This window comes from Rhea americana, unplaced genomic scaffold (assembly GCF_003343005.1).
Source record: "Rhea americana isolate MKP2758 unplaced genomic scaffold, rheAme1 scaffold_199, whole genome shotgun sequence".
NCBI lineage: Eukaryota > Metazoa > Chordata > Aves > Rheiformes > Rheidae > Rhea > Rhea americana.
The window spans coordinates 924,372-936,820 of NW_028186138.1; the positions used below are offsets into that span (position 1 = coordinate 924,372).

The 12,449-nt window shown below is 37.8% G+C and overlaps 1 protein-coding gene across 2 annotated transcripts in view; it reads right to left on the bottom strand.

Annotated features, from left to right (window-relative positions):
* DLGAP2 (DLG associated protein 2) overlaps positions 1–12,449 on the bottom strand; it is a 385,377-nt gene that overhangs the window by 59,625 nt on the left and 313,303 nt on the right. For both annotated transcript variants that reach the window (XM_085303215.1, XM_085303214.1), the window contains exon 5: positions 10,240–10,451. In XM_085303215.1, the coding sequence (XP_085159341.1) occupies positions 10,240–10,451 (212 nt within the window). The remainder of the gene's footprint in view (positions 1–10,239; positions 10,452–12,449) is intronic.

Below are 12,449 nucleotides of genomic sequence, written 5' to 3' on the forward strand. Positions count from 1 at the left end.
AGGATGCATTAAAGGAAAAAAAAAGAAAAGAAAGAGAAATGACAAAATGACAAGCACCTTTTTTGGCTCCAGGAGACAAATCTCTCATGTAGTCATCTTGCACAGGACTGAATAGAGCAAAAATGCAGGAGCAAGTTTAGCTTTACTTATATTGCCATCAAAAAGCATTAGATGACACTTGCCAAGAGATTTCAGGAGATGGAAGAGCATGTGTAAATGCCATTATCTTTTTCCCCACTTATCTCATTTTGGCARGAGAGAAAGAAAACATTTTGAACTAGAGAGCTATTAAGAATGTGCTTGATTGAATGGAACAATCATATRAGCTAAGCTAATAACTGTGATCAAGCATTAGCTAGTGCTGGGGGAAGAATCCTTACTTCCTTATCTTTAGTCATCTATTATTTAGCCATCTATTTCCTCTGCTATTAACCATGTATCTTTAAAAGAAGCAAGATGTTTACTTGAGGTGGATAGTGAATAACTTTTATTCATCCTTTTTTTCCTAAATTCTATTGTTTTATATAACTTTTGTAAAGTTTATAACCATGGTATACGTCTGAAGTGTTGGGGGGATCTGAGGCAGTCCTGCTGTGGTCTTTGCACCACTCACCTGAAGTATGCTATTCTGTACAGTGCTGAGCCCATGCTTAGTTAGCACTGTGTTCAAAGGCTGATGAACATCCAGGATTATCTGCAGCTTGTTTCCTGAAGTCTGTGTCATCACCCTATGATTAATACTGCTAGAAGCTAGAATTACAACACACACTATTACACTGTGCCCTTATACAACCACTGGATGTTCTGCAGAATACAAATTTTTTGGATATTTGGTGAAAAGCTACRTATGATAGTGCAACAACGTGCACACCCTGAAATGCCAGGTTTGGGGGAAAGAGCTGATATAGTCTTACAGCTAAGCTAAGGTCAAAACAAAGCAAAATAAAATAAAATCCGACTTCCCCCTACAAATTCATATTCCTGCACAGCAGTACTTGACAGTCAAGACAACTCTAGTGAGAACATGCAGCATGTGAGTCCCGAGAAGGGAACTTCTGTCATACACATTTTTCTTTTGATTCCTTGTGTTTTACTTTCTAATCAGTGACTGGTATCATATACTTTGGCATAGATCTAATACCCTTTAAAAACAAAAAAACAAACAAACAAGAAAAGCATGTACGTGATGAAACAGCATGATCCACCTGCCAAGATCATTCGTTGGCCTACTCACACATAGTCAAAATAGTGATTACTCCCCAGAGTACCTGTTCTCTTACAAGTGTTCAGCCACCCATGCATCCCCTGTCAAAAAAATGAATTAAAATCTTTTTTTTCCAATCCTGACCCCCTGCCTCTAAAAGGCATAGCAAGAAAGTCACCTTCTGATTTTGAATGGGTCTATTCCTTTATTAAGGGAGCATCARATATAAAGAAAGTCCATTTTCCATCAAATTAATTTCCAGAATTCTAATATTCTAAAATTGTACTTTTTTATTTTCATGATCACCCCTGMATTTGTCAAAAGAAAAATCTAAGAATGAATGGGAGCATTAAAGCAAGTACAATCACCTCAGTTTAAATCAGTATATGCAATTCAGAAGTATCGTTCTGGGACAAAAAAGATAAAATTTGTAAAAGAATTCATCTTGGGCATCTGAAAAGGCAGGTGCATTAGAATTAGCAAGGTAGTGTAAGTTATCAAAACCTATTTTATTTAAAGATTTGCATTTCAATGGATATTCATTTCTCTATCTGARTCTATCTTAACTATGTCTTTGTAGGTGCATAAAATAACTCATCGACCAGAACCCAATGATTAAACTTAGCTAGCAGTGTCATTGTATAGCAGCTTGGAGTCATGGCGTGTCTCTGTGGATCCCTGCTGAAGTCAATACGGCTCTGCATAGGGATATAGACATGCCTGCGTGCAGTCCACTGGAGAGCTCAGAGTATAGACGTTAAGTCTGATGCTTCCATAAGAAAAGCATGATGAGTCTGGTTCTTTGAAATACTGAAAGTACACTTAAATCTGGTGAATTTATCTGTCACAAAGAGTTTCTTTTCTAATCTTTGTCAGAATGGAGCTTCTCTTTGATCAAGAATAGAGATTAAAATTTGGGACAAATTAAATTTTTAAAAAGCCTGTATGTTTCACCATTGACCTATCACCTCCTTTTAAAAAGGCGTCTGAGAGATATTGAATGTTTGATTTATTACAGACTGTTGTTTCCTTCTTTGTGAAATGCCTGCTAATCACTGGATTGAAAATGAGGTCTTTTTATTATTTCAGTGAAAATAGATACTTTCTTAACTCTGTTAACACTATCCTCCCAAAGAATATACTCAATTTAATGATGGATTTTTATAGCTAGGACTTTAATCATATAATTTTTTAAAAAATAATTTTGTTTTGTTTTGTTTTACCTAAAGTCTCTAGGCACTAGAGACACCAATACTTTGCTTCTCATTTAATTTACTCTTACTACTCATCTTTTCTTATTATAGGTATGGCATTTCAAGAATTCATAAGCAACTTAGAAACGTACCTCTACTGATTTTTGCTAGGATTAAGGCTCCAAGTTTCTGTAACTCTTAGCTTGAGGCTTATTCTGCTAAATCATTCTTAAATTCCTTAAGACTAAATCTGAAAAGGCATTGAGGAGACAAAACCCTATTAAAATCATCAGGACCAGCTTCAGCAGGGTTTAGGCTCCTAAATACCTTTATGAAAACAGAATTTAGGGTTTAAAGCCCATCAGTTCTAAGCATTAAATACCTAACTATCTCATTCTTCTAATTTGCTATTGCATCCTGGTAACCCATCCTCCAGTTATACGCCAAAGTTAGATCTTTCTCAGAAAGAGGAACTTGAGAAATCTAGGGATAAAGATCTCATCTAACAGATTGGAGACATCATGGTCTCAAAACATCTTCTGTTCCCCCTTGCACTTCACAAGAACCTGATCTGACTGCACAACTTGCTAAGTTAGTGCCACACCTACTAGGATGCAGAGAGAACCTCTCTCAGCATTAACTATTTAGGGACTGTGTACAACAAGAAACAGAAGTGAATGAGAGGAAATCATCCAGAACACACCAACAGTCTGATGGTTTGATAACTCTTTGCAAAGATATAGAGGATGTAGGCTTAATCAAGCCTGTACTCAAAATCATGAAGAATGTGGATGTAATAAAAAAAGTCTAATTTGGGAAATCAGAAATCACAGCTATTGTTTCTAAGAGGTGACAGATGTGCATATACAGCTAATCCTAAAAGTCTTTTCCTAGCATCCTATTTTGAGCTTGCCTTGGGGATTAGACAGTGAGCTGGTCAGCAACAACAAAACTTCGGCAGATGTTACTGCAGAAACTCAGGTTCATTTAAAGCATCATGCAACAGTTCAGTAAATGGATGTCCGGATCTAAGTAGAACTTAAATACTGGACTTAATATTAAACGCCAAATCCCTTTTGGAATTGGGGCATTCATGATGTTCTCCAGAGAGCTATTTCACTTTTTTTCCCCTTTTACTTGCTATATCTGCACATTTATATGTATGCATAAAACCATAACTAGGTAAAACAAATGTAGACTACAGACCATTAGGATTCAGTAAAGCTTCTGAGCATGAGCTTCATTTAAGCATGTGTGTAATTCCATTAGAGTCAAYAGATCTTAAGCAAATAAGGTCTTCCTACACTGTAGTAACGGACAGAGATAAGACAACATAATTTCTAAAAAAAACTGGAGCAGAAGTGGGAGACTCTCTTTGCTGTGAGGATGACAGGTCACTGGAACAGGTTATGGAGTCTCCTATTCCAAACCTGCCTGGACATGATCCAGTGCAATGTGCTCTAGGTGACTCTGCTTGAGCAGGGRGGGTTGGACTAGATGATCCTCAGAGGTTCCTTTCAACCTCAACCATTCTGTGTTCTGTGACATATGTAATTTCTGCTTTTTGCTCAAAAGCATCTTATTTTTCAAATTCTTACCTGAAGCAGAGAGTGTTTTTACACACATACTTTTTGTTTCATTTATTTTTTATTTAAAAAGCCAAAACAAATGAGAAAAACAGCTCTTGATCCAGCCTTTCGCATAAAAACTGAAAGTAAAATATTTGGGGAAAGCAGGAGTGAATAGGCACTTTACTATAAAARCAGAAACACATTTACACTCAGATCTCGGTACTTGCGCTTGTGCCACTGGCCTGAATCTTACTGCATTTTCACTGCACTCCATCACATAATTGCATCTTCCTAACAAAAGGCTGTTTTATTCCTGAGAAAACTCTGTGCTTTGGTCAGACCCTTTGAGTCTCCTTTTTATACCTAATCCAGAGTCATACAATTCAGCCCTACTGTATAAAGCTGGTATTCTCTAAGGCAGGAGATATGGGTTCAAACACTTCACTGGGTTTCAAAGGGACACTGGTGAAATGCAACTGCTGCCTCTGAGAGAGCACGATGCCTTATATTGTTTAAGAGCATCTCCTATTATTCTGCAAGGGAGGAAGGCATGGAGACCTTCTTATGACCCCATAAAAGATGCTTCCTAGGTAGCCAGATGACTAGTTGCCCTTCATCAGCATTCCCTCTTAACCCTGTGGACTAATCTAACCCAGATCTTATTGACTGTAGCAGAGAATACTATCACTATGCCAGTGGCCCACTGATTGCCTTATTAGTTGATAAGGCTTTGTAATTAGCCCTCAAACTCTCTTCAGTAAATCTCCAATTTCACCCCTCAGAGGCTCTGTGCAGATACTACTACACTACAGAGCCTCAGAAAGCTGCTAATGAAGTGTGTAATGAGGCTTTTTAGAGTTGGAAGATTGAGAAAAAAAATCAAAGATAAATAAAAAGCATATAAAAGATGAGGGCTACTTTTCTAGTGATTTCTCCCATCTTCTCTACTGAAAATATTCTTCAGGTGCAGCTTCTAAGTTACTCTTACTTTAAAATGCAGATGGAGATTTAAGAATAAATTGAAGTTTACTCCTAAAAACTAAAAAAAAAAAGCATTGTATCACTGATGTACAGCAATGGATACTGTTGAAATATTGCACTAATTTCTCTAGCAAGGAATCTGTACTTAAATCTCTGTTTTACAGCACCTCCCCCTCCTACACACACACATACATGCACACGCACACGCACGCACACACACACACACACACACACACACACTTACCTTTAGCCTGTAATATCAAGATTGCTCTCTCTGTACCTAACAAACTGTATTTCACTAGGACAAAGCCCACAAATTGCCCATCACTAAAGGATATGATGTTTGCACTGTCAGGGCAAAGATGGATGAAAGAATAGAGGTTTGCTCTCATGCAGTATTTCCAAACTTCTCATTTTGTTTTTCACTTTCTCATGTAAGTGTGCTACTAAGCGTCACAGATGATAAGAATTTTTGTAAATGGAGATTTCTCACAAGTCTTAAAAGATCCTAAGCTGTCCCAGACTTCCTACTGATGGAGGAGCTGTGGCAGATCTTCTTGTAACRTTATCCCCTTGCTGTGTGCAAGTTTGTCCTTTGGCAACGTTTCCGTCGCTACTGTAGAGTCTGCAGAATAGAACATGTGGATATGCCTTAGGCCATAGTCCACATATTTTCTAAATCAGGATAAGTTAGTATGGCCACAGAGAGATGCTATCTTTTATTCTGAAATGGGAAGGTGGGGAAAGGCTCATTTTAACTCGGATCAGTGCATTAATTTGGTTCACCATAAGCCCAGGATACACTTGTGGTTCAGCCATTTCAAGTCACACTTAGGCATACTAGCTTAAAGTACCGATTGAGACATCAGATTATGAAACAGAGTAGTTGAAATGTAGCATACACTGAGTTCTTCAAGTGTGCTCTGGGCTTTGATAACATCCGATGCAGAGGAGGTTATAGACATTTGAGGGGGATACATCTGTTGGTATAGTGAACATGACTCAAAAGTTCAAGACGCTCATTTTCATACAGAGGCCAAAACCTGCCAGAGGCTTAAACAGAGAATATAGTCAAGATAAATCGAAGCATCACTGGTACTGTACTGTATTAGTCCACCAAATAATTTTTATTATGACATATTTCTCTCCGATTTGAAACGCTACATTTTCATGCTATCTATCTGCTTACACGCCTTTCTGCCTGCTCAGCCATAAACTTAAGGTATGTGGAGTGCCAGCCGCCACAGTAAAGTCTGCCATTAGAGGATCAGGAAACTAAAGTACACATTGCTGATGTKGTTTTTATTTTATGGTAGCTTAACCTATTTCATCTTCATGTTTTCAACATCTACTTTCCCATGAGTCACTTCAGAGCATGATGGAAAACCTCAGCACAGCATGATTATTCATTTGCGTGAGTGAACTCAGCATAGTTTCAAACAGAATGTCTTAACTCTGGGCTAAATGCCACTGTTATCCATTTTGAYTCAATAGTTAGGCAGTTTTCAGAGTGTTTCAGGACATTTCAAAAAGCAGAGAATGGAACTTACTCTTTCCACAGCGCTATCCTGTTCATTTACACAAGCTGTATATGATCTTCTGAATACAGGAAGCACCAAATAACTGAATCATTGTCTTCAATCATAGTTAGAAATTTTGTTCCACCACCTAGCCCCAAATTCTCTTTTTTATTTTCAGCTTTCTTTTCAGGATCACAGCATATCTGACAGCTTTGCYCAGCTTTTAGCTGTTTGTCACAAATATAGAGAAATGACATTCAATCTAGACAGCGCCTTGCACATAACTTTACTAAGTTGGAGTGATATCCATATAGATCATGTGGGTCAGTCTCCGTTCCAGGCTGTTTTGACCTTTACTGCAAATGAAAGCACCTACCAGCTCGAACACAGTTCAATTGCATCCCCAGCAGCAGAAAGCAATGGACAATTGAAAAGATTCGCATTTCACCTTGGAAAGACCTGTATCTGTCTATAGGATCACAAATCTAACATCCAAAAGGTTTTGTGTGTCTAATCATAAAACAAACAAACTCTAGGTGACCCTGCTTGAGCAGGGAGATTGGACTAGATGATCTCCAGGGGCCCCTTCCAACTTCAACCATTCTGTGATTCTGTGAAAAATGTTTTATGTTTTTATCCCCTGACAAGCGAGAGTCAAGATAATTTTCACAATAAATGGGACTGCTGGCACTATCCCAAGAAAGCAAAAAGTTGGACTGGAAGCAGATTCAAGCACCTGTCCTGTCTCCCCAGCAGCAAGCTTTATTGTATTATACTTCACTCAAACACAATTTCATAGTAATAGATAACATTGGTCTTTCACCCTATGCTATAATAGTAARTACTGCAACATCCTACTTCTTATTCTTTCATAACAGCACTCACAAAGAAAGAGTTAAAGTATATTCATTTTCAGAGATTAAAATATTGATATCTAGATGCATTTAATTTTTTAAAAATCCATCACGATTCAAGTCACTTTGGCTGTATCTGTACTTAGAAATAATGCAAGTCCATTCTCTGACCATTTGGCTGACTGACCTGTACAGTATAACCTTCTTACCCTATGGAAAGGATGGATGCAACTAAATAGGCTACTCTCTGAAATATGTCTGGGTGCTACATAGCGGAGAGCCAGCTGGTCTAGGCTGAAAGCTGACCAGGGATCATGCTAGCTGTGCTAATGGTTTCACAGATGTGGAGATCAGATGTCAGAGTCTGGGTCCATGCCCTCCTGCCACCATTTGCAAAAAACAGCAGTGACCAGACCCAACACTTCTTTTTTATTCCTAYGTGCACTAAAACTCCTTTCCAAGAGTTACTTAGAAAGAATTAATCCAGAATTTTAATGGCTCTGTTAAATCAGTTACAYCTACCTATTTGTATATTGTTAAAAACAATTATTTATTCAAATATGAATATGCATTTTTATTGTTTATGAATTTTTAATGTTAAATTTGCTGAGGAGACATTTTTGAACAACATGAAACAAAAAATAGAGGCCACTAACATTTTTCAAAATAGAAACAGTTTAAATTGAAAAAACAACTTTGCAAAGGTGCCTGATAAAATTCGGAGGAGAGGCATATAACATATCAAAGGTTTGCTGAATATTGAATGAAGCCTTTTCTAATTGTCATTCTATCCTGTTCAAGATTGTGATAGAAGACTATGCTTATTCTCGTGAAGCCCATGTATATATGTATTGCAGCCTATGTATCTTTTTTGTACCACTGAAAAAAATCAGTGTTCGTATTACAGGTTTACTGGTGTTCTTTCAGAACTCAGTTCTGAGCTGTACTGTCCATTCAAGCAGAGGACTAAGGGAGTATAAGCACCATTTTATTTCTGCGTATTAGCTATCTCCACCCTGATAAACAAGCTAAAAAGCCAGTTAATGCAGCTGACATCTTGCATTATGTAATTTCTCATAATACATGCCAGAAATGCTATTCAGTCCTGCTGTACACGCCGGAATGCTGTTCAAAACCTTAGCTTCTGGCTCAGCAGCATGATCAGCAGTAAAAGGGTACTCAGCGTGTAATGGGGATTACCGACCTGTGCGGGAGGAGGATGGAAAACTCCATAACCATAATCCTTTGCTATATCCTTCCTACAAATCTGCCAGACATAAAAGGTAACCACAGAGACAGCGAGACAGAGAAGTACTGGGACGAGATGCCTGCTGGTGAAACCCCTGGTTTAGGATGAGCATTTGAAATTTTATGAAACAAGAAATTTGCTGTTTTCTTGCCCAAAGTGATAGATAATGACAAGGACTGCTGGAATTTGCAGATTTTTGTAGAAAGGACATATAAGAACTAGAATATTTRTCATATTTCTGTCTAAAGTTCACTGGAAATAATGTGCATGCCTAGCTGGCAAATTCAAGGTACTGTCCCTAAATGTAAGCGATGAACCAGGTTTTGAAAGGTAAGTGTCAGCAACAGTCTGGCTGCTCAATCATCTAGCGCAGTGTTTAYGACAAATCCTCAGCAGAGCCCTCAATAATATTTCACAATATTACAAGAAACCTCCTCCTGTTCTGACTGCAGTTAGTGGTAACTGTGCTGCTGAATCCTTTGGGACCATGAACAGGCACAGCTGWCCGGACTTGAGTTGCCAATCCAGAGGAGAGACCTGTTGGTCTTGTTTCATGACGTCTTGAAATTAAGATCTCAGCATCTCCAGCATCTCACAGCCTATGTTCATTCATCGGAGCTGAGCCTACAGAGTTGCATGAGCAAGCTAGACAAAACAATGTAGCTAACTGTTCTCTTCAATGATAGTGAAATTTTTTCTTCCAGTTTGCAAGCTAAATAATTCAACTTAATTAAATCAAAGGGATTTTTGCCTAAGGTTTCTGGTTTGCTTTGTTTTGTTTTATGAAAGGGTGAGTCACTATGGTACACTATGTATGGCATTACCTACAGAACAATAAGAAACCTCTGATCAGAAGTTTCACTCTTAATTTCTTCATTTTATGTATTTCTCTCAGGCAAAAAGATCAATTCTCTAAGCTGTGAGAAACACCCAGTTAGATTAATAAAAGCTCAGATTTGAAACCAGGCTATGACTCTGAAATTGTCTTTAGAAAAATACTTACAGTTTTGTTATAAAGCGGTATATAGAAAGGATAAAAAGGAGAGAGAAAAAAAGATCTATTGGAAAACATACATAAACTACATACTTTCCTATAATTTTAAAATATGTGTTAGTTATTTGATAGGCCATATTGTAGTTGTTACGAATACACAAAAATCAATCAAACACCACCCTCCACAATGTGTTTACATTAGTATGATACAGTATAGCTAATACACAGGGAAAGTATATTAATATATTCAGTGTAAGATACCACATATATGATACAATTCCATATTTGTTATTATAACTAGTGTAAAAATCATCTATTTTCTCCTTCAGAGAATGGTACAAAATAATAAAGGATTACAATACCAAAAAATCCTTTTAGAGAAGTAATATTCAGAATGTTAAAGGTTACATACAAAGATGGACAYATTTCCTTTAGCAAACCTAATGAACTTTCTTAGTAGCAGGTTTATTATAAGGATAGAAGAAGATGGCATTTTTTTCATGCAGTAATCAAGCCAATTTAAAATGAACTTATGAGACACCTAAGTTAGCTTTTTAACTACAGTATCATATTTTCTTGTGGATACTGACCACTATCAATAAAACACATGGAAAAATGACACAAGTCATTGCAGCCTTCAGTACGACATGCGACCCAGTATAGTGAAGCTTACTTTTGATGATCTCCCAGTGGTCTCTGTCCAATGGATTTTAATAACGACTCAGGTCGAACTGCTACTTTTGGTGATGTCTTAGGGCTAGTATCAGAATCTCCACTTTCTTCATCTCCCATGGCCTTAATATAGCTCCCACTCCTCATTCTTCTGCAGGGGATTTCTTCATCTTTCCCACCAGCAGGGTATCCTCCCCACTCATCCTGAGGCACCTAATGGACAGCATTAAGCACACATGCAAAAGGTACATTATTCTTTTCATATATTGAAATACTTGCTTCAGTTCTTTATTTTACAAWGACAAATCATGTGAATTTTTTGAAYGTCAGAATAAAAGCATGTAARAAAGCATTTCTAAAGTCTCCAAATGATCTGGAAATCTTACTGTCAGTTTCAGGAGCAGTTTTTGAATGTTAGAACCTAAAAAACAGGTCACTGCTTGTTAGCTGAGCTGCAGTAACTATCTGTACATATGCTCTAAATTGCAGTAAATTGCTTATCTTAACCTCTGTTAAAAGCTTCCACACAGATTTTAAGCTAATGAACAGTAAGTTGATCACATATCTCAGATTTTTTTTTAAAAAAAGCTGAACACTTTTGAGTATTTTACCCCCTCTCCTTCCATGGGGCTTTGGCATTTTTTTCAGAAAGAGGAATGAAGTATTTAATTAAAAATAAGCTGTGATTTTGGCATAAATAGATGAAATTATGATTTAGGGTAAACTTTTGTGAAAAAAAGACGTGGCATTTGGTCTTTTTTTCTTATTTTGAAACAGCACAATATTTCATTGAGGCTGTAACATATCAAGAATGTAATCAGTTAATTATTAATTCTGTATAGCTGAGGTTGTTTTCATACAGTTGAGGTGCTCTTTCAAATAGTAAGTCTGGTGGCCAGACAATTCATAGCTGGTGGATATCTGCCTGTAGCACAAGTTGGCAGGGAACTGAGTAGCAGTAGAATTTCCAATCTACAGCAAAATCAGCCTTGTTTTAAGCCTCCTGGGRAACCTCTCAGCAAGCCTGTCTCTGTCAGTTTTACAGATTCTTTGCTTTTTGCTTAATCTTTCAAGGTGCTAAATCCTCTGGTTCTAATCCAGAAACGCACTTAAGCATTTTTTTAAAGTGCATAAGCAACTCACTGAAATCCATTGTAATGACTTGTGGTTAAAAAGAAGGATGTGATTAAATGCTTTGGCAGACCAGGGTTGATGCACTTGGCAGCATCAAGTCCTTTATCAGCATAATGACTTAAATATATATTACACAGAACAACGACATTATTTACCAATATACTATAAATCAAGACTTCAAGTTAAGCAATGTATTAAGGAGTTTCTGCGAAGTAGGATGTCAGATCAAGACTTTAAGTCAAACATATTTGAGACTTTCTACAAACGGAGTTCACYGAGGAACTGGAGGAAATGCTCCCATTGATTTCATCAGGCTTGGAGGCTAGGTTTAAATTACTCTCCCTGTCACATTCTCCCTGTCATCTCTACCGCCCTTACAAGACACATGAATTAGCCATGCACTAGGTGAACAGACATGGTGCTTTGAGTTCCAGAAAGGGATCCAGGYGGAAATGAAATTTTATAAGAGGAGGAAACAAGTAGAGATATTGAATTAAAGGAACAAACTCAGCAGAGGAAGAGAAAGACTGAAGATGAAGTCAGAACAGAAGAGATAAGTAAGATCAGAAAAGCATTGGAAAGGAATATCTCAGAAAAAAATATGAATTGTATTTGTATAAAAAGTAATAGGATTGAGTATGAATCTAAATAAAATATGGTTTAGATCTTGCAAAGAAACAAACCCATAATAYTATTCTGTTTTGGATGGTGATTGGAAAGGGAACAGGAATCTGCCCTGTGAGGAACGGCTGYGAGAGCTGGGCCTCTTCAGCGTGGGGAAGAGAAGACTGAGGGGGGATCTGATCAATGTGTACAAGTACCTGAAGGGAGGGTGTCAAGGGGACGGGGACAAACTCTTTCCAGTTGTCCCGTGTGACAGGACAAGAGGCAATGGGCAGAAATTGAASCACAGGAAGTTCTGCCTGACCGTGAGGGGGAATTTCTTCCCTGTGAGAGTGACGGAGCCCTGGCACAGGTTGCCCAGAGAGGTTGTGGAGTCTCCTTCTCTGGAGATCTTCAAGACCCGCCTGGATGCAACCCTGTCTAACATGCTCTAGGTGMCCCTGCTGAGCGGGG